Source organism: Chrysemys picta, chromosome 10, assembly GCF_011386835.1.
Source record: "Chrysemys picta bellii isolate R12L10 chromosome 10, ASM1138683v2, whole genome shotgun sequence".
In the NCBI taxonomy this organism is placed as follows: Eukaryota; Metazoa; Chordata; order Testudines; family Emydidae; genus Chrysemys; species Chrysemys picta.
In genome coordinates this window covers 67787702-67811005 of record NC_088800.1, presented here as the reverse complement: position 1 = coordinate 67811005, position 23304 = coordinate 67787702, and the positions used below count along the sequence as shown (strand labels likewise).

At 40.7% G+C, this 23304-nt stretch overlaps 1 protein-coding gene across 2 annotated transcripts in view; it reads right to left on the bottom strand.

Moving 5' to 3' along the window:
• Positions 1-543: 543 nt before the first annotated feature.
• CPPED1 (calcineurin like phosphoesterase domain containing 1) overlaps positions 544-23304 on the bottom strand; it is a 98580-nt gene continuing 75819 nt past the window's right edge. For both annotated transcript variants that reach the window (XM_065558899.1, XM_065558898.1), the window contains one exon: positions 544-3659. In XM_065558899.1, coding sequence (XP_065414971.1) covers positions 3430-3659 — 230 coding nt within the window. In that variant the 3' untranslated portion in view covers positions 544-3429. The remainder of the gene's footprint in view (positions 3660-23304) is intronic.

Below are 23304 nucleotides of genomic sequence, written 5' to 3'. Positions count from 1 at the left end.
CTTATATTCTTACAGGTCGAAGTGTGGGTCTTTAGGGAGGGATCTGAAGGAGGACAGGGTAGTCCGCTGGGTTTCAGCCTCAGTTGGACTTCTCAAGGATAGGAAGTGGCCTAGGAAAAAAGCAAACCCATGATAGAAGTGGGCCTATGGCAACAAGGCTGGCACCACTGGCTCAGTGAACCTTGTATTTATTTTATTCCAGCATAGCGTCATGAATGGATCTGAAAGATTCGTTATTAATAAGACTTGAAAGCCCTGATTTATACAGTATATTTATTTCTCATGGTAGACTGTATGATTAATGTATAATTCCTGAAGCTTCTTATACTTCACTCAGTCATGAAAATTAATATATATAAAACGAAACCAAAACTGCTGGAACATTAGTTCCATTCAAATAAAGTATAAGATTCAGTAAATCTAATATTTGAATTCAACAATGTGACACCAGAAGCTTCTGTATTTTATAAAGCTAGTATCTTTTTGTTTTTACAAGGGTTTGTAACAGTTAAAATAGTCTTAGAAATCACAAGGTACACAATATTTGGAATATAAATTTTTTTTAATTGGATTTAAAAAGATTTTACAGTGTAGTAACGCTCTTTAGTGAGAAGACAATGAACAATTTATGGTAAAAAATCTCTTATAAAAAGCAAACTTGGAGCTATTTCTACAATATGAATTAATGTTGAAATTTGAGTTATCAGTTTGTATAGTTCAAATGGTTCTGCATAAACACGTTCATGCTTTATCATTCCACTTGTGTATATATCATTTATAAAATCATAAATTCTAAAATTTTTAGAACCACTCATTCATACCCATTCTATTAATTTCTCATGTTTACGGAAAACCGTTCTTTTCAAATCTCTCTTGGCTCTTCCAAATATCACCCCCACAATTAAATGAACCACCTCATATTTTTTTTGGCTCACTCTAATATTTGGGGCAAAACCAACAGAACCATCCAGTGCTTATCATACTCTCCGCTCTTTCTGCTGAGCTACCATAACCTGAACTGACATACTTAAATGATATAAGTAACATTGGAATACCCTTCCTTCCGCAACAAACTGTAAGGGGAGCACCACTAAAGCATTAACTAGCAGTAAGGACAAAGAAATCTCAACACATTTGGGGCCAGATTTTTAAGTGTCTAAAGCTATATATAGGCACTTTTGAAAATTCTACTAGGTGCCTAACTACTATTGAAATCAATGGAAGTTAGGCACCTAGATGCTTTTGAAACTCAAACCTAAATATCTTTATAAATCTGGTCCTTAGCCTTAGTGAAGGACATTAGCTGCCAAATCTGAGGTGGCGTTTTGAAAACCAGACTATTAAAACAATATCCAACTATGTAAGGCCACTATATCAGGGGTGGGCACACTTTTTGGCCCGAGGGTCACATCGGGGTTGCAAAACTGTATGGAGGGCCGGGTAACGAAGGTTGTACCTCCCCAAACAGCCTGGCCCCCCTGACGGCCCCCCCTCAAACCCCTGACCTATCCAACATCCCCCGCTCATTGTCCCCTCCCAGACCCCACCCCCTATCCAACCTCCCCTGCTCCCCGTCCTGACTGCCCCGACTCTTATCCACCCCACCACCCCGACAGGACCCCCAGGACTCCCACGCCAACCCCCTGTTCCCCATCCCCTGACCCACCCCCGAACCTCCGCCCCATCCAACTGCCCCCTGTTCCCAGCCCCTGCTTGCCCCAACCCCTATTCACACCCCCATCCCTAACCACTCCCCGGGACCCTGTCCCCTATCCAACCCCCTCTGCCCCCTGGTATCCCCTGCCCCTTATCCAACCTCCCCCCCACCCACCCCCTTACCACGCTGCTCAGAGCAGCAGGAGATTGCAGCCCCGCTCCCTGGCTGGAGCCAGCCACGCCACCCGGTAGGAGTGGCACACTGAGGCTGCATGGGAGGGGCCGGGGGTAGCCTCCCCAGGCGGGAGCTCAGGGGCCAGGCAGGACGGGCCTGCGGGCCATAGGTTTAGAGCAGAGGTGGGCAAACTTTCTTAAACCATGAAAGCTATATAATGGGTTGTTTGGATAAACTGATTCCTGCTGAGGCATCTATGGCTGTGTAGGAGGCAGCCTATACCTTGGTTTTCCTGTCTGCCTATTTATAAAAATATTTCCTTGTATTAAGCACAACTTTGAAATGTCACCCTAATTAATTATTCAATTTGTGCTGTCGGTAGCCAGAATAGTCCTGACAAATGTCAGAATCTCCTCAGCCTCCCTAACATGTAGTGTGGAGCATCTCCATGGAAAAGCTGACCGTTAAAATTAAGTAATAAACTACCTGACAGGCTTTCGGAGACTTCACCGAAACTAACTCAGGGTACAGAGGGGCACATCTCTCACATATCTAAATCTCTCTACTATCCTCTTATAGAAATGACATTTCTATATGTACAAGAGAGATGATGTATTCTGTCTCTACAATATTGTAAGTGTTTTTTATGGACATCCATAAATCTCCATTTGTCTAGGAGTCGGCTGTTTTCTAAAGAGGATATGCTCTTACAGGGAACTCTCAATAGCCAATTTAATTGCGATTAAATGCCAAAAGCAACGGTAAAATGATTCTTCTATATTTAGTTTCTCTTTATGGCTTTCCTATTATATTTTCTTAGTTTACAGGCTTTTCTAACCTCCACTCCTGCAGACCCAAATTGTGAGTCTTGTCTCTCTTACAGCACCCACAATGGTGGTTTGCTAGGCAGAGAAGAATCCAGCTTGCTCTGATTGCTGGAGTGGTTCTGAAGATATTACAGAAGTAAAGGCTAGGGATGGGAGATGACATCAACTGGAAGGAAGCAGAAATAGGGTGAGATCCAAAACTCACTGAAGTCAATGAAAGTCTTCTCTCTGACTTCAAAGGGCTTTGGATTAGCCCATACTGAATACGAACATGCCACATTTACTTTGTCACTTTCTGGAGGATTATCAAGAACTTAATAGAGAACATTAAGTATAATGGTTTTGAGATGCATCTTGCTGGCCAAGCTAGAACAGAAGGGTGGACTAGAGTTGAGTTTGTCATCCAGAAGCCAGTGCTTCTACTCATGGATATGCTTACTTAACTATAAAAGTCTGATCCAGGAATAGAGCAGCTAATCCCCAGAATAGCTCTTTCCCATTACAAAATCAATAGCAATAGCATTACTTCTATTATTTTTCATATTATAATTGGTTTCATTTCCCTTCAAAGGTATAAATATCTCTGCATACCTTTCTGCTTTGTTATTTAGGATGGTAATGAGTTAAGACAACTATTTTAGTACATAATACACAACTGGGAATCATCTTCAGCCCGTGGTAGGCTTTTTTGTTTTTGCTGAGTTGGTGTTCCTATCTGTGAAATAAAACATGTGAATTAAAAAAACTGGAGACTTGTCAGTTAGAAAATGGCTAATTTTGCTTAATCAAATCCATCAGCTCTTTCTCTATTCCTTGGCTACTCAGATCATTTAAACTCCAGTATCTGTGAACAATCTTCTCAGCTGTGACAATGACCACTCTAAGCCCATGGGTATCTTCTCCCAGTTGACATCCAATTGCTGATGAAACCACCATCTCTAGATCCTTGTAGAACCCTCCAGCATTCCTATGGTAGTGTCCAGAAAATACAGCTTTAATGCCTGTTTAAAAATAATATAGATTATTATATTTATGATATATATTTAGTTAACACTTACAGCCTACGAAGAAAATGAGCTTAAAAACAGTCTGATCTCCTTTTTTAGGCTTATGCAGCCACTATAATTGAAGAGATATTTATGACTAAGAACAGCTACAACTTGTCGTGCTTACCCTTATTTTCTTAATTGACATTTTTTATCTAATGGATTCAGAAATTGTGAAATTAGTAGGGAATCAGTTACATGATATTACATTTAAGAAGAAAATAAATATTAGCAACATATTGATATTCAGACCAACTAACCTCCCAATCCCTTTAAAAATATTGGAGTCCCATATCTTTAAACTCAGATTCAAGCCAGCTATTTTCCCAATACTCCTTTGATCAGAAACAGTAAAAATGTGAAAGCATGGTGTTGTTGAAAGTCCTTTTGTAATTCTAAATCAAGCAATTAACCAGAGGATGGTGCATGTAGATAGGAGCGGAAAGTCAATTGTTGGATCCACACATTACCTTCCAATTAACATTTGGAGAACTAAAGGTAACAGGACCCTCAAACCTGTTTACTCAAAGGGATAATGATTATAAGAGTGAATGACTTTAAAACATAGGTCAGACAGGATGAGAAGGGAGACAAAGTGGGGAAGGTAATAGCTTTTATTGGGCCAACCTCTGTTGGTGAGAGACAAAAGTTTTTGAGCCTTCACAGAGTTCTTCAGATCTGGAAAATGTCTCAGCTAAATACAAGGTGGAACAGAGTTGTATAGTATACTAGTTACTACATATTTCAAGGGACTATTCACATGAAAGTGGCCCACTAACACCTCTCCAGTAATGGGGTGGGGTATTTAAGAGGGTTCTAAATTGGATTTATGGCTTAGCACAACAGTGTCGCTATTCAGTCCATTATTTTTAATGTCTAGCAAAGTTATGACTTTAAGCTCTTGTCTTTTTGAAGGTGTCATGCATGTTTCCTTTGAGGATGAGGACTGAGGTCATCTAAGAATGATCAGTTCGTGACAAGTATTCATCCACAAGTGATATGTTTTTTTCTGTGTGAATTCATTCAACAGTGTAGTGATTGCTGGGTTTAATCCACATTGTTGTTGTGGCCCTTAATGCATTTGATGAGGTGTACCACATGTTATGATGGGCATGTGCAGTACCCCTGGATATTGGGAAGTGTGTTATGTGGGGTATTGCAAATCATAGCATTGGAGAGATGTCTACAGGTTTTTGCATCTGTTGTTCTGACAGGGTCTGGTGCTGCTTTGAGTCCTTGCTGATGATGAGGCTGGGGAGTTGTTTAAAAGCCAGAAAGGGGAGGGGGATTCAGGAAAGATTTCTTTTAGGCTGTGGCCCCATTGAATATGGGTTATCATGGTTTGTTACTCCATATGGTTGGTAGGTGACAACTTAGGGGTGTGCAGGAAAAAGGGGGTTCATTTTTGTATCAAAGCAGGTTCTCCTGGCAGTATTTGGGTGGCCTGCTCTATGATGCAATCTACTTCTCTGGTGGAGTGCCCTTGTTTGGTGAAGGCAGTTTTAAGTGTGTTAAAATGTATATCCCAGACGCTCTCCTCGGAGCATATTCTGTGGAATCTGAGTGCCTGGCTGTAGATAAGATTTCTTGGTGTGTTTGGGGTGGTTACTGGATCTGTGAAGGTAGGTGTGGCAATCCGTGGGTTTGTTGTCTGTCAGGTTCTATTGTTGAACCTGATCATGGTGTCCTGGAAGTTGATGCTAGTGTGAGAGTGTTCTAGCGAGAGTTTAATGGAGGGCTGGTAATTGAAATTGTGGTGGAAATCTTTGAGAGTCTGTAGGTTAGCTGCCAAAGGATAAAAATATCATCAATGTAGCTCACGTATATGACTAATTTCAGGGTGCATTTATCCAGAAATTCTTCCTCAAAGTGGTCCATGAAGAGGTTGGTATACTGGGGAGACATCCTAGTAGCCTTGGCTGTTCCTATGGTGTGTATGTTTAATGTAAAATAGTCAGGGGTGAGGATGAAATGGACAAGTTTTGGGGTGGATATCTGAGCGTTGTACATTATCTTGTAAATGTTTGAGGCAGGCAGCCATCATTGTGCGGGATGTTGGTGTATAGGCAGCTGACATCCATGGTGGCAAGGATGGTGTTCTGAGGGAACCTGATAATTTTGTGGAGTTTCTGGAGGAAGCTGGCCCTTTGTGTGGTGAATGGTTTGAGGATGATTTTTCTGAGTCCCAATATTCCTTCAGTAACACTGCTGTGGTCAGATATGATGGGTCTGCCTAGGTGGCTCCCTTATTTGTGTATTACAGGATGAGAAGACAGACCTCCTGTGCAGAGGTATTGGGAGATATCCTTCATAAAGGGCTGTGTCTGGAATATAAATAAGCAAGGCACATCAAAGAAACCTGAAACGTGTAAGAAGCCTCTAAGTTAGATGAGAGGGGAAGGAAGATGAAAACTACCTGGAGTGGAGGGGCTGACAAGCTGCAAAGAGAAAGAGGTACTATAATAACTTGAATTAACTCTTGCAGAGTATGTTACACAATGATTTTGTTTGTAATCTAATTTTTCTCTGTATACTTAATTAATCTTGTTTTTAAATTACGCCATTTGTATTTTAAACCATATTGAGGTAACATCACTATGGCCTTGAAAAGAAGAAATACTTTTGACTCAATCTCTTGCTAGAGACAACTGGGGAGAAAATTGTGCCTTATCCTCAAGAACTCTGTTCAGGTAATCCCCTAATGCAGGGATTGGCAACCCTTGGCCCGCGGCCTGCCAGGGTAATACCCCTGGCGGGCCGGTTTGTTTACCTGCAGTGTCCGCAGGTTCGGCCGATTGTGACTCCCACTGGCCGCAGTTCGCCGCTCCAGGCCAATGGGGCGGCGGGAAGCGGCGGCCAGCACATCCCTCGGCCCGCGCCACTTCCCACAGCCCCCATTGGCCTGGAGCGGCAAACCGCGGCCAGTGGGAGTCACGACTGGCCGAACCTGCGGACGCGGCAGGTAAACAAACCGGCCCGCCAGGGGGATTACCCTGGTGGGCCGCATGCCAAAAGTTGCTGATCCCTGCCCTAAAGTGTGACCCAAATACTAGCTCTAGGCAGCAGGGATTTGGGGAAAGCTCACGGACATAAATGGTAGCAGGAAGAGGAAGCAAACAAATATTTTATACTTCATAAAAATTACGTGCTTTGAGATCTTGGGATGAAAAATGCTTTAACAGATTGTAGAGCTGATCAGAAAAATTCTAATAAGCAATTAAAAAAATTAATCGTGATTAACTGCACTGTTAAATAATAGAATGCAACTTATTTAAATATTTTTGGATGTTTTCTACATTTTCAAATATATTGATTTAAATTACAACACAGAATACAGTGTACAGTGCGCTTACTTTATATTTATTTTTATTACAAATATTTGCATTGTAAAAAGCAAAAGAAATAGTATATTTCAATTCACCTAATATAAGTACTGTAGTGCAATCTCTTTATCATGAAAGTTGAACTTACAAATGTAGAGTTATGTACAAAAAATAACTGCATTCAAAAATAAAACAATGTAAAACTTTAGAGTCTACAAGTCCACTCGGACCTACTTCAGCCAATCGCTCAGACAATTAAGTTTATTTCCTGCAAATGTAATCAATGCTGCCCGATTCTTGTTTATGTCACCTGAAAGTGAGAACAGGTGTTCGCATGGCACTGTTGTAACCAGCGTCACAAGATATTTACGTGGCAGATGCGCTAAAGATTCATATGTCCCTTCATGCTTCAACCACCATTCCAGAGGACATGCGTCCATGCTGATTACGGGTTCTGCTCTATAACGATCCAAAGCAGAGCAGACTGACATGTTCATTTTCATCATCTGAGTCAGATGCCACCAGCAGAAGATTGATTTTCTTCTTTGGTGGTTCAGGTTCTGTAGTTTCTGCAGCGAAATGATGCTCTTTTAAGACTTCTGAAAGCATGCTCCACACCTCGTCCCTCTCAGATTTTGGAAGGCATTTCAGATTCTTAAACCTTGGGTCGAATGCGGTAGCTATTTTTAGAAATCTCACATTGGTACCTTCTTTGCGTTTTGTCAAATCTGCAGTGCCAGTATTTGTAAATCAAACAACATGGGCTGGGTCATCATCCGAGACTGCTATAACATGAAATATATGGCAGAATGCGGGTAAAACAGAACAGGAGACATACAATTCTCCCCCAAAGAGTTCAGTCACAAATTTAATTAACGCACTATTTTTTTAAATGATCATCATCAGCATGGTAGCATGTCCTCCGGAATGGTGGCTGATGCATGAAGGGGCATACGAATGTTTGGCATATCTGGCATGTAAATACTTTGCAATGCAGGCTACAAAAGTGCCATGTGAATGCCTGTTCGCACTTTCAGGTGACATAAGAAGCAGGCAGCATTATCTCCCGTAACTGTAAACAAACTTATTTGTCTTAGTGATTGGCTTACCAAGAAGTAGGACTGAGTGGACTTGTAGACTCTAAAGCAGGGGTAGGCAACCTATGGCACGCGTGCCAAAGGCAGCACGTGAGCTGATATTCAGTGGCACTCACACTGCCTGGGTCCTGGCCACCGGTCCGGGGGGCTCTGCTTTTAATTTAATTTTAAATGAAGCTTCTTAAACATGTTAAAAACCTTATTTACTTTACATACAACAATAGTTTAGTTATATATTATAGACTTATAGAAAGAGACCTTCTAAAAATGTTAAAATGTATTACTGGCACGCGAAACCTTAAATTAGAGTGAATAAAGAAAGACTCGGCACACCACTTCTGAAAAGTTGCCAACCCCTGCTCTAAAGTTTTACACTGTTTTGTATTTGAGTCCATGAAACAAAAAAAAATAAATCTACATTTGTAAGTTACACTTTCACAATAGAGATTGTACTACAGTACTTGTATGAGGTGAATTGAAAAATACTATTTCTTTATCATTTTTACAGTGCAAATAAAAACGAATATAAAGTGCGTACTGTACACTCTGTATTCTGTGTTAAAATAGAAATCAATACTTGAAAATGTAGAAAAACATCCAAAAATATTTAATACATTTCAACTGGTATTCTATTGTTTAACAGTGAGATTAAACCCGATTAATTTTTTTAATTGCAGTTAACTCAGGCAATTTAACTCAAAAAAATTAACTGCGATTAATCGACAGCCCTAGTTTTCAAACTTTGCCGCTTCATCAGAATCAAACTGCTTCATGTAGACAGTCCAATTTTGAAGCAGTTCTGATAGAAGCTAGCCTGATCTCCTGACAGCCCATCCACCTGGTTCTAGAGCCAAGGACCCCAGGGGCTGTGGACAGTCCACCACGCATGCTGCCTGAAGCAGGAACTCCATGCCATTTCTGGTACTTTAAAAAAATACTGCAAGAATAAAAATGGTCTCAAAATTCCATCTGCAGGGACTAATTAAAGGAGCATGGTAATTCAAATATGAAATATTGACCATCATACATACCTAAATTGGCATTTTCATCTCTTTTTTTTCCCAGTGAATGCCAATAGATGTAGCATGTAATTTAAACATAAATGTATTCTTACAGCTATTTATTGCTAATGTGCATTGCTTTCACACTTAATGCAACTCACTTCAGAAACAGTACAACTTAGAAATATGAATCAAGCATAAATAGCAAATTTCACAAACAGATTTAGAACCTCCAAAATGAACAAACAAGACCACGAAACCAGCAAAATTCTTTGCATGTCAGGCCATTACAAACTCCCTAAGGCCGCATCTAATCCTATTCCATCCCATTCTGCTTGAAAACACTACCGGACCAGATGGCTGAAAAATCTGAAAATTGTTTCATAATTTATCACATACAATGCATATGATTTAATTGTATATTTTAGGTTAGTATCACTATAGAAGGACTTTTATACCTGATGTTAGTTAAGAATACTATTCATGGTAATTTAAAAAGTGAATGGAAAGTAAGATTTTTCAAAAGCACCTAAGTTACTTAGAAGCATACCTTCCATTGAAAGTCAATAGAACTTGTGCTACTAAATCGCTTGGGGCCAAATTTACTAAGGTATGTAAGCACTCTTTAGACATGTAAGTGCAACATTTAGGTGCATGTAGCTCACTACACAGGTTGAGATACAGTTGTGCTATATTAAAAACTTTGCATACTACTTACCTATGGTAGCAAGACATGCAACCTATAATTCCCAGACTAGCCATTTTCTAATAAATTAACATTGTGTTTAAATAGGCCAAAATATAAAACAAAACAAGCTCTAAATCAAGCATCTTAAAGCTAAGAAATGTTAGCACAGAAATTCACTGTAAGGCGGAATGTAAGTTGTTTAATGTGTAGGCAAAGTGACTTTTTCCCGCCCCTCCATGAGGAATAATGCAGTATTTAAGTTTATTCATTTCTATGAGGTATTGGGAATAAGAAAGCAACCTAGTTTGGTTCCTTTTTTAAAAGATATAGATACAGATTTAAAAGTATATGGTTAGCTGCTTTCAGCGTCAGTGACAACACCAACAAAGTGGTTTGATCAGATACAGCAGTGTATCATCAAAGCCACAGTTTGAGTGGAATACTGAAATAGCCATCTCTGTGTGCATTACAGCTAAACCACAGTTTAAATAGCCTAAACAAAACAGTACTGACAGAGCTACTTTCATGCTAAGAGTATTTCCAGAATCAGCAACCAGATTCATCTTCAGCACTATGGAGGGAGTTCAGAGGCCCCCTTTAATTCAAGGCAAATTATTGTTCCAGGAAGCTCAGCAGAACAACTTGCTAGAGTCACCATCATTTCAAAAGAGTAGTGTTTCCTCTGTTCTTAGGATTTCCTTTGGATTTGTTGATCATTCATGTGACAGGCAACAATAGGACCTGCATGACTTACTGGTACTTTAGGAGTGGAACAAGAAAGTACAAATTAAATTCTGAATGAAGCAAGGGAAATTCTCTTGCTCCAAGAGCAGGAACTTTTTTTGTTAAACTAGCGCCCACTGTGTGCTCGCCAAGCAGTTCACAACATAAGGCATCTAATGATTAAAACCAGGACAGGTAAAAACAGAATTTTTTTAAAAATTCAAATAAAATACAAGTTTATTTAAAAAAATAGAGCCTCTGTAATAATTTCAAATTTAATTAAGGCCTAAATTTAGAATAGTATATTACAATATTTAAGCAGTACAAGTTTAAAACTTTGTCAAAGTCTAATCACTAATCTGATGGAAGTCACTCTAACCATCTGTAACCACTGTTTGTGAAAATGTTAAAACACCTTTTGACAGCAGCAGCGAGGACAGAGAGAATATTTTTTTTCATTTCAATTTATTTGGCAGCTCAGTTTAAAGTTTGAAAAAGAAGAAAAACTTGTTGTCCTCCAATCTGAATAAAAAATAAGGTGCGAGAGGATAAGATCTACTACATCTGAAATCTTAAAGGAAGTAGTAGCCTGAAATAATCAGTCCATTTCACTAACTACAGATAATACTTCCTCTGTTTAATAAATCAGTTTTTAATACAAAATGTGTTTTGCATTAAAAACTAAAACTTGTGTATCTGCAATTTAAGGTAGTTTTCTTTAATTAAAACAATTTAAAATGCTAGTTTTTGTGCATTTTTAATTGAATTCCAATTTCCATCCAAATTCAGCTTGATACAAATCACAAGTAAAAAGTCAATCTAGTAAACAGAAAAGAGTGAATGATGCATTTTAACTAATAAATTAAGAAGCTGAAAGTGTTTTATATTCTTTAATAAATAGGTATAATGTATTCTCCTGGTTAGCAAACAATACCAAATTTAGTGTAAAGGCTCTATTTAGGGCTCGTCTATTTAAGAGCTAACAGCATGCTGGGATGTAAATATACAGCATTCCAGCATAGTGCACACGCACTGGCTGTGGGGACCCTACTGCTGTGCACTGAAAACTCTCTAGTGAGTACTGTCTTACCCAATGTGCACTGGGGAACTTTCTGTCCACAGGCAAAGTGACTGTGTGGCACACTGACCCACTGCAGATTTACCCCTCAGCTTGCTCCGCACTAATGAGCTGCAAATCAACAGAGTTTAATGGTTACCAGCCACTGAGAATCAAGCTCTCTTTAAGAAAATAACTAAAAAGTACAAATGCAAAAGATTAAAACTGGTTTACAGTAAGCCACTCTGGTTAAAATCTGAACAAAAGAGCAGCCAGCTTAAGGGTCATCTGCCTAAGCAGATGGCAATTCACACATCATGTCAACTGAGATATTGAATCTTCAAGAAGTTAGCAGAAGGGTTGGCCCAGCCACCCATCATCTCTGATTCCTATAGATATCACTTCAGCATCTTTGAGCCTCCTAACTCCTGGACTTACAGTACCTGAAGCTGTGGGCTTGAAACATGATATTTTGCCTTCTAAAGCCTGAATATCAAAGGGCGTTCATGAACTTCCCACTCAAATGCTTCACAAATCTATGTGTTTCAGGGAATTCTGAGAACGTGATCCTCATGGTGCTCTTGAATGGACAAGAAATCCAGTTTGTCTCCCAACCAGGGATACGCTGGAGTTCCTTCTAGATGAGCTCTTGATTGGGGCTGGGGATATGTCTCCACTTCAACTAGACGTCCGCAGCTGGCCTGTGCCAAGTTTAATTGTGGTGTAGATGTTTGGGCTTCGGCTGCAGCCTGAACTCTCAGACTTTGCCAACTTGCAGGGTCTGTGGGAGGGCATGAACAGCCTCTAAATGCCTTGAAAGAGGATATAAAGTAGGCCAACAGTCTTCACTTGCTTGTGGGAAAAAATCAACTAGGCTTTCAAAGCCATTTGAACTTCTCTAAACGGAAAAGTATTCTGCTGCTGTGCAGCCAATAGAACATACGTAATGACTAGTGAAATATCAGTTTGATTATCAGCGGTGGAGTCCTCCTCACTCACTTATAAAAAAGTAGTCCAATTTCAGTTTTTGATCAAAATGAATATTCCAGTGCAACACACCAAATTTGAATCCGCCTAGGATAAAAGAGATATCTAAAATTCACCATAATAAACGTAAAAAGACTACTTCCTTGACTTAGCTGTATGAATCTAACAGACTAGTTTTTTTAAAAAAACCCAGAAGATTTAGCAGATCTTTAAAAGGTTCTATGGAAAATGGGCTGGAGCCATCATGCTTTTAAAGACTTTTTTTTTTTAAAAACATAAGATCAGCAATACTGGGTCAGACCAGTATTCTGTCTTCTGATAGTGACCAATGCCGAGTGCCCCAGAGGGAATGAACAGAACAGGTAATCATCAAGTGATCCATCCCCTGTTGCCCATTCCCAGCTTCTGGCAAAGAGGCTAGGGATACCATCCCTGCCCATCCTGGCTAACAGCCAGTGATGGACCTATCCTCCATGAATTTATCTAGTTCTTTTTTTAACCCTGTTATAGTCTTGGCCGTCACAACATCCTCAGGCAAGGAGTTACACAGCTTGACTGGGCGTTGTGTGAAAAAATACTACCTTTTGTTTGTTTTAAACCTGCTGTCTATTAATTTCATTTGGTGACCCCGAGTTCTTGTGTTATGAGGAGTAAATAACACTTCCTTATTTACTTTCTCCACACCAGTCATGATTTTATAGACCTCTATCATATTCCCCCTTCGTTGTCTCTTTTCCAAGCTGAAAACTCCCAGTATTCAAGATGTGGGTGTACCAAGGATTAAATAGCAGCAATATAATATTTTCTGTCTTGTTATCTATACCTTTCTTAATGAGTCCCAACATTGTTTGCTTTTTTGACTGCCGCTGCACATTGAGTGGATGTTTTCAGAGCACTATCCACAATAATTCTAAGATCTCTTTCTTGAGTGGTGACAGTTAATTTAGACCCCCATCATTTTATATGTATAGTTGGGATTACATTTTCTAATGTGCATTACTTTGTATTTATCAACAGTGAATTTCATCTGCCATTTTGTCACCCAGTTTTATTTTATAAATGCCCACCCTAGTCTCAAGAGAGGGGGGAGTTCATCCTCCAGTCCCTAGTCAGGCAAGATTCTCACTGAAGTCAGTCAACAGAATGCCCCATGTGATAATCCTTGGAAGCTAGACAGCTATTCTAAGGGAGATGAGGATAATAGCACTGCAGTGTACCAAAACTGGGTAGGGCTTGGGTGGAATATACAATCTCACAGTGCAAGACTTGAAAAATAACCTTAACAGATTTTTGTTTGTTTGTTTTTGTTTCGTAGGTGTTATCAATCACTTTCTCCAAACCATGCGCATGCAAATTAAAGGAAAATAACCCTGTTCCGTACTGGAGCCCCTATGGTCCTGCTGCTGGCTTCATTCTACTCTTCTGCACTGAGTATGTGGTAGTCCCTGTTTGTTCTCTCTGCTTTTACCCTCTTATCAGCCCCATCCCATATGTTTAAAAAAATTCTCTTTAGAGTCCTCCTCTCTAAACCTTATCAACATGAGCTTATTCACAGTTATCCAGATGCTTACATTCACATAGCCAGAGTATCAATCATAGGTCAATTCACTACAGCAGGATTGAGTGATTAGTTTTAATGAATGCCAGAGTTAAAAAAAAAAAAAAATCTTTACTCAAGATTTCCTCATCATGCAGAGGTTAAGGAACTTCATAAACAGGATGAAGCAAAAAAACTGCTTCTCCCTGAATTTTTATATTTATTAATCACATTATATGCAGGAGCAGTATTGTTTTTACTTTAAACAAGTGTCTCAATATTAATATGTAAAATATGATTTCTGGAGTTTCCTGTTCCTTTATCCAGCCGCAGTGAAAAGCACTGCATTGTGAAGGCTATATGGTCATGATACTAGTGGAGGAATTTTTTTTATAAAAGGGAATATGGTTCTAAAAAAAGATATAAAATATGCTTCTGTAAAAAGTATAACATGCACCTGTTTCTCCTTTCATGTCTCCCCACTCTTTATACAACTTAATGTTCACTATATCAAATCCAGACTCATTTTTCTTCCATGCGCTGCTCGTATTTCCCTTTATTATTGCTAGGGCCTTTAGTGTACGATCAATGCTCGAGCTCCCATTGTACTAGGTGCTGCATAAACATGCAATAAGACGAGCCCATGCCCCAAAAGCTTACAATCTGTTTACGAAAGACACAGCAATTGTATGAAACAAACTAATGGATGGAAATAATAAGGTAACAGAAACCCCAGCATATTTTTGTACAATTTATTCCTTTCACATTACCTCCACCCTTCTTGCCTTCCTGATCACTTGAGTGGCCTTTCCCCCACTATGATTCACCACTTACAGCAGTCATTCATGTAGCATGGATATATAATTGTTCCAGGTCTAGAGAGAGAATGCTCCAGGTCTAGAGACAGAATGCTGCAGCTCCCCACCTCTCGTCCACCAACCTCACCCTCTCTCTTCCTTTAAATCCTTTCCTACCTACTTCTTCCAACCTACTCCACCCCAATAAACCCACCAACCTCCTTTATCTTGTTCCCCTCTGTCCTGACACTAATCTGCTTGTAGAGTACTATGTTGTAAGACTTTCTCCTATAGTAGAATGAAAGGCCTGCTCAGCTCCATCAAAACATTGCAATATATTCATTCAGAAATACAATATGGCTACCTCTGGGTTAAAGCTGCAAGAATAAATTTATGTCCCATACCTTTCATTAAACCTTTAGTATTAGTGGCTATGTAAAATAACTTTCTAGGTGAAATGGGAACAGAGTTAGTGCTGTCAGTGTGAGGGGAAATTCTAAGTTTTTTCAAGAAAATACTGTCACTTTTACAGATGAAGAAAAACTGCTTAGAATTTAAGTTCCACTGCAACCTATTTTCCCCCCTTCTCCTCCTGTTACTGTCACTTTTCTTGGCTCTTCTCTACAATTCCACAGAAGGCAGAAAATGTCATTTGAGAACTCAATTTAATCTCCTGGTCTTTTATGAAAAAGTTACAGTGATATAGCTGTAAGGAGACGTTAACCTGTGTGACTATTTTCCTTTCTAAGTTGAAAAAAAAAATTCTCTCTCTTCAACTGGAAGTTGTTTGGTGTGTTCCTAAAGTGACATGCTATTGCCTTCCCCAGAATCCTACAGGTCTGAAAGAAAACGGGCAGCAGTGACAAGCTGCCTCCCCCCAAACCAAACCCCTTACTGTTGTATTTTCTTTATAATTGGAAAAGCAGTAAGAGAGGATATAAAAGCACCATAAGTAGCACAGCAAGATGCAGTGTGATAGGTAACTTTAGTCTTGCCGTGATCTTAGTGCTGTACCTCCTTCTACGACAACTCAAAACTTGTTTGCAATGCTGTAGTAGCCATGTTGGTCTCAGGGCTACGAGGGACAATGTTGGTAAGGTAATTGGACCAACTTCTGTTGGTGAAAGAGAGATAATACAGAAAAAGAACCCCCGCACTGACTGGGGAAGTAGGTGACATCTACGAGTGTGAAGAGTTGGAAACCATATGGGGTATCAACTACCCCTCTTCTGGCCTTCATACAACACTCCCTCCCTCTCCCCTCCCTGCAACCTCAACATCAGAAGCAAGTTTCCCACAGACCAGGACCCACCAATTCAAAGCTGCACCAGGCCCTGGCCTAACAACAGATGCAAAACTTTCAGATGTCCCGCCACTGCTACAATGATAAATACCCACAACACAGTTTTTGAGAGCCATGGGTCCTACATATGCCTAGCACAACATGTGTTGTAACTCACCTAGTACACTAAATGCCCCAACAACTATGTGGGTGAAACCAGATGATACTACACTCAACTCGCACAGAAAAATGATGAGAGACAAAAACACCCTATCACTTAACAGAATGAGTGCTTTGTGAAAAGCGTTCACCTTCATGTGACCTCTCACTCTTCATTGTCTGGCTATGCCAAAAGGAGGACGGGAGACAGTTGACATGGGTTTAATCAGGCCGCAACTTTATTATTAGATGTCTGGGACTACCTGGCAGATAACAGTGTGCAGTTTATTCCATAATTACCTGGGGGGCTTTTACCAGCTCCCCCGCTTTTTCCCTCCCAGTCCCTCCAGCAAATCCATTGCCGGGACCTTACCATCCACCCCCCACCACTCGTAGGAGGGTTAAGGTGGGTTATAAGAATGGGGGGTTGGCTCCCTGCCGTACCAATCATAGGAGTCCCCAACCACCCCAGTTCATTCCTTTAATGAACACCTTTTTTAAGTCCTTTTCTAAGCCATTTATCCAGTCACTTTCCTGTGGGGTTCCTGCACTGGACATCTGCCACAAGGAGGCATATTAGCTTGGCTGCCTACTCCCCAAACCCAGTCGGGTTCCCAGACATCTCCTAATGCCATCTTTTATATCAGTTAAAACATGACAGCACTTAAGTCAGACAGGTGAACCCCATCCTCCCGAAACAACTCTGCTGCCCCATATACTAGGCCAGGTTATGAAATTACTGTCCTTCCTGTGGTCCCAAGGAATTTGGCCACCTCCCTGTTCACATACCTCCTTGCCTTGTCCACCCTGCGGGGGCTCACGGCTCCCTGCCAGACCCCGCGCTGAAGCATGTCTGACCAAATAATGCTAACTCCTGGAAAAAGTTCAAGGATCAGCCCCAAGTCCCTCCTTGTTCTGAGCATTAGTTCCACCCCTTCAAGCATTCCCAAATCATTTTCCCCAAGATGCACCACAATTATATCTGGGGGCCGCTGATGGGACCGCACAGCATATAGCATCGGTATTAGTTGATCCCATAACATGCCCCTCCTTCCATGCCAACTATCACATCACTTCACCACTGAAGCCCAGCTGCAAATCCTTGGGCAACCTGGATGAGCACCTATGAGCCTAAAAGACAATACTGTGCCCGCAGAGCCACACCAACGTCTGCATGGCTGGTCATCCAATATAATGCTGAATTGCCATCTGAGGTCTTACATATGTTTGGTACACATCCGAATGCCAAAGCCCGATAGCTAGGTATGGAAGCAGAGGCAGTGCTGCTGCTGTTGGCACCCCGATTCTGAATGAGTGGGAACCAAATTCATGGGCTGACAGCCCCAACCTCATCAGCCCCCATCTCAACATGGTAACAAATTATTATGCTGTGAGGGGATTCCCATCACCATACATAAAAAGGAGCCCTTTCCTCTTTAGCTGTACAACTCTATAGACCTTTAAAGCCCGAACTGGGCAGACCCCAGACTCACCACCCTTCCGGAGGATAACAGATTCACCCCGGCCAACCTGACCCATCGTTGACTGTCATAAGTTTAACAATGACATACATCGCCAAGGATCTGCACGAGATCCCCGAGTATCTAAACCGTGATGGGACGACGGGAATCCACCCTGGGGCCACCGGAACACGACCACCCAGCCAAAAACCTTTGAAATAAAAAAACTACTGCAAGGATCAGGATAACCATTTAGCCTACTAATGAATGTAACAGCAGAAAGGCGATTCGAGATTGTGGAGGATGCCAGTTGACGGGTTGCCAACGACAGCATGTACCTCAGTACCTGTTCCTCTATAATGGGCCATATTACTGACTGGCTTTCCTGATCCTGAAATTGCATAAAATCATTAAAAATTTCTCTCGTAGCTCTGCCACATGCGTGGAGCAACTAATCTCCGCACCACACTGACAACCATTCTGCGCCAAGGTTCCATAGCGCTAGTGGCATCTGCCTGGGTTCCCAGCTGGCTCCAGAAGTGCCAACTCCAGAAATCAGTGGACCTGAAAATGAGACAAGCCGTGTGCTATGCCATTGTTAACCCCAGAGAGGTTATGAAGCAATGTAATTCCCTGGAGCCTTTCTGGGAGCCAAGCCTCGAGGCAAAGCCCACAAGTTGTACACAGGCAATTGGTTGGATGGCCCTGCCACTGTACCCTCAAATTCACACTTGTGGAATTATTGTCTTAACAACATGACCAAACCTCACCTGCCTTTCATTATCATTATTGTACATAAAGGGGATAAGAACCCCCATTAAACCCAGCCCACAAAATTTGATGCAACAACCTTGCTGGGGTAGTCCCACAGGAGGCCATAGCCCATTCCATTGCTTCTTGAAGCTGGCCTTGGGGAAAACTCACAAGTTGTCTACCGGCAATTCGTTGGATGGCCCTGCCACTATGGCTCAGAATTCATTCTTGTGGAATTATTGCCTTCACAACATGGCCAAACCCCACGCCTGACTTTCATTATTATTTTGCATAGAGGGGATAAGAACCCCCATTAAAAACCCAGCCCACAACTGTGACCCATTGGCTTTGCTGGGTTGTCCCACAGGAGGCCTTAGCACATTCCACTGCTTGAAGCTGGCCCCTTGCACCAGCCTGAATTCTGTCACTCACACCCTGTTCAAACAGAGCCTATCTGCAGGTGGCATTTGTTCTACCCTGTGAAAAGGAAGGCTCCAGGCACCATGCTGCTCCTTTTCAAACCCTGCATTCCCAAGGGAGGAGTCAGCGACCACTCTCCCCCTTTTGCAGCAGTTTTCATCTCCCTCTCTTCCCCTCAGCCATAAAGCACTGTTTCTTTTACTCAGCCAGACCAACCAAATCGCCCTGCAGGCAGGGATGTCATTGTCAAGGAAACCCGCACACCTTCAAAAGATGAGCATTGTAACTTAACGTCATAATGCTGCTAGACACTAAAATCATGGTCAGACACTGGTGTTTTATTGCTCATTACAACACTCTGTAACCTAGTAAGGCTTCTTTGTCCTATGACTGCAGGGTTGTTCAGTGCCCACTTCCTTTTAAGTGGTTTCTTGCAACACGTGTTAAACCCTTATGCGTAACAAACTGTGCTACCTTGTAGTTAGCTAGGACACGCTGGTTACCTTTTCCAGACCTGAGTCAGAACTCCATGAAGCTCAAAAGCTTGTCTCTTCCACCTAGGGTGACCAGATAGCAAGTGTCAAAAATCAGGTCAGGAGGTGTGTGGAAGGGGTGGGGAAGAGAGAATAGAAATCTATATAAGAAAAAGCCCCAAATACCAGGTCTGTCCCTATAAAATCAGGACATCTGGTCACCCTACTTCCACCAACCAAAGTTGGTCCAATAAAAAAATAAAAATAATAAAAATAAAAAAATATATATATATAAAAATAACCCCACCCACCTTGTCAATCTCAAAACTTGTTTAGGGGGCCTGTTACCATACTACAACAAGTTCATACACCTTATGGGAAATTAAAATGTGGTTAGTTACATAAGGAGAAAAGGTATCACATGAAGCACTTTCAGCTTTGCAATTTAATGGGTCTGTTCCCCCTTCCCAGCATATTGAATGTTTATTGATGCTAATCTGATTTAGCTACACTTATCAAGGCAATCCCTTAATACAGCACTGAAATAGCATCAATGCCACTACCACTAGACCCACCCCTTTATAGCCAATGGCCCAGATGCCAAGACACGCTCCTTGAAGGTGGGAGACCTGTTTTCAAATCCCTATTCTGCCTCATCTGGAGCAGGGGCTTGAACCCAGGGTGTCCCACCTTCCAAAAGGGGGTGGGTCTCAAACTGTCCCATTGAAGCAGTTTCACTTTGTATAAATCATTTAAATATTCACAAGACAGACTGACACTATAGCCAATGGCTACGGATGTACACAAGTCTTCTGCAAGTCCCGGCTCCGAGAAATAAATAATTATTTATACGAAGTAGAACAGCTTCAATGGGAGACACTGAGAAAGCCCCACACCATAAAACCCAATAGCCTGGTTACTTGGGCTCTCTCCTGGAGTGCGCGACCTAGGTTCAGTCCCAGCTCCAATTCAGGCAGAGTCAAGATTCAAACCTGATTCTTCCACATCCCAGCTAAGTGCTCTAACAACTGGATGCATACAGTAAGTGCCAAAAAATCCCACCCTGCTTACCTTCAGCTGTCTTCTATGGCTCAGAGAAAGACTGGGCCCCACCCGCAAGACTGGCAGTGGAACAATTTGCTTGAGAATCCCAGAGATTAGTTATTAGCTAGGGTACTGAACAGCTTGGCAGTGGCAGGAGATAGGAAGTTTTGCACATGCCCACTGGAGGAAACTTAAGTGCCTGGGATTTAGGGGTTAGGTGGCAGCTCAGTGGGCATTTTCAGAATCTCAGGGCGGGCCCACATGTTGGACTTAGGTGCCTAAAGCTCTTTTATGGATCTGGCCCTTGGTGTCTAACTACAGGCATGTTCAGTTGAAAATGTTGGCCAAAAATGCATGTAACATCTTGAACAAAGAAACAGAAACAGGTCTCTGCTGTATTTTAACAGAAGTCTATTTGATGAAACCTCTTTCTTCACTAATGCACAGTTTGGGTTTTTATTTTTATTCGCTCAACTACACTCAACTTATCACCATAAGAAGCCAGGGTGAACCACTCAATGCAATAATACTAAGATGACAAGCAGGCAATTTACTTTTCTCTTACTTTTGATCTTGAACATAAAAAGAATCTTATAAAATGTGTAATGCACTCAAATTTAATTTATTCACTTAGAATGTTTTGCTCAAGTAGTACTGTCAAATTATTATTTCAGAAATACATTCTATTAGAAAGAATGCTACATTTTGTCCAGGCAGGCATCATTTCATGTCCTGCTTCAGAATATGTTTGGATAAGTTAAATACAATTCTGTATAACTTGCTATGTTCAAAGAGCATGGTGCTGCCCGCTACGTTAGAGAAAGTATTGTGATTAAAGCAGTGGACGGCTGCTAATTCTTCATGTTGCAGGCATGATGTTGATTTCTGAACTAGCTGTTAGTAAAACCTCTGGTACCAAGAGAGGAAGTACAAAGCCATTATAAACCACTGTGCTAAGAAATGTCTAAGCATTAGCACCTTCACAAGCATACATTAGATCAGTTTTATGAAATATGCTTTAAACCAAAATTATGCAACACAATGTTTTACTGAACCTGTTCACAAAACTAGGACCTGTTACATCAATTACTATTCATACATAATAGACTACTCATTAAAAAAAAAAAAGTACATAAAGTGCTCAGGAAAGCAAGAAATTAAATGCACTGGACAGAGCCAGGAACAGTGCAGGTAGGTACTCTATAAAATTTTAATACACTTATTTCTGCTGATGCTCCCCTAGTCCTGACCTGCAAAACTACTGTATCTAGATTTTATATTATATTACACCTATCATTATGATACCAGAATGTCTTACAAAATTTAAATAAACTGTGAGTGATCTACAAAGACACCCATTTACGATACTCTTTCACTCCAGAGGTAGGTAGAGAAGTTCTAACAAAAAACAAACTTGTCATTCCCATGTTCTTCTTTCCCCACTGTGAGAAGAAACAGAATTAGGAGGTTTTACTGTTTGGTCAGTTCTCTCTCACTCACAGAGAGTGCGCTCGGAAATGCATATTGAATGTTAAATCTAGCTACAGATGGCTTTGTACTGAAGGTGGTTGGATTCATTATTACCCTCAGCTATAGGTAGGTACTGTACATGGAGTGCAGCTGGTGCTATAGGAAGCTCCAGAGTTGTGGGATGGCTGTTGAAAAAGCTCTGTCATCTGCTTGAACTAGTCTTTCATGAACAATGAGAGTTTCATCATCCCAGAGAATCATAGCTGCCTGTTTTCTGTAACTCCTGCTGATCCAAGTCATGATCATCTCTCAAACAGAGACTAACGATCATGCAGAGATCTGTCAAGATTTATGATGCCGACAAAGTGTCTACTAGCACCAAACTCACTTTTGATTGAAATGCGATTTTATATCAGGTCTTCAAGACATGAATCAATCAGCTACATCACCATGCCTCTAGCAATCTGAACTGAAACTACACTCAGATTGTGCATAAATGCCTGAGAACATTGACATTCTTGTCCGTAGACCGAAGATGAACTTTCACAACCACCTGAACACAAATAAACAATTCAAAAATTCCTGAACTTCCTTTAAAATAGTGCCTAAATATAGGGCTTGATTCTGATCCCACTAACAGTGGGTAAATTGAGAGTAACTCTGCTGAAGTTAATAGTTATCCTAGTATAAAACCATGCCATTAAGAGGAGAATGGAACCATTAAAAATAGTCTCCAGTCAACAAAACTGTTCTCATTGACTTGATTTTGACAAGGCAACAAGATATGGTAGTTCCAAATAACTGAGTGTGGGTTTTTTCCCCCTAATCATGCTGTCCTAGTAATGGACTTTAAATGAGTTTCTGTGTATCAGTTCTGTGAGCACAGCGGCCCATTAGCAGCATCTGCTTCATGACATATTTAATCAATGGACAATGTGTAGTTTATCTTCAAATGATATTTAACAGTTGTTGCAAAATTTTGATAACTCTGCATTTATTGAAAATCTTGACCACGAAATAAGTTTTAAAAGGTCCCTGTTTTTATTCTAACCAATATAAACATTAGATTATGTTGTTTTGGCTCAAACTTTCAAACTATATGTATTATCCAGTGGGACAGGTAAAGGAAGAATAAAATTCCTTCAGAGAGCAGCGGGTACTTTATGTAATTCAAAATGCTACCTTTTAAACACACTTTATATGGATGCTTGATCAAGCAAAAACAATAAATAAATCACATTTTGGAGAAATATTGAAGGGTATTACATGAATACTCTATTCATTTTTAATTTCTGTTAGCATTCGCAACAGTTTCTTGTATGGTACATA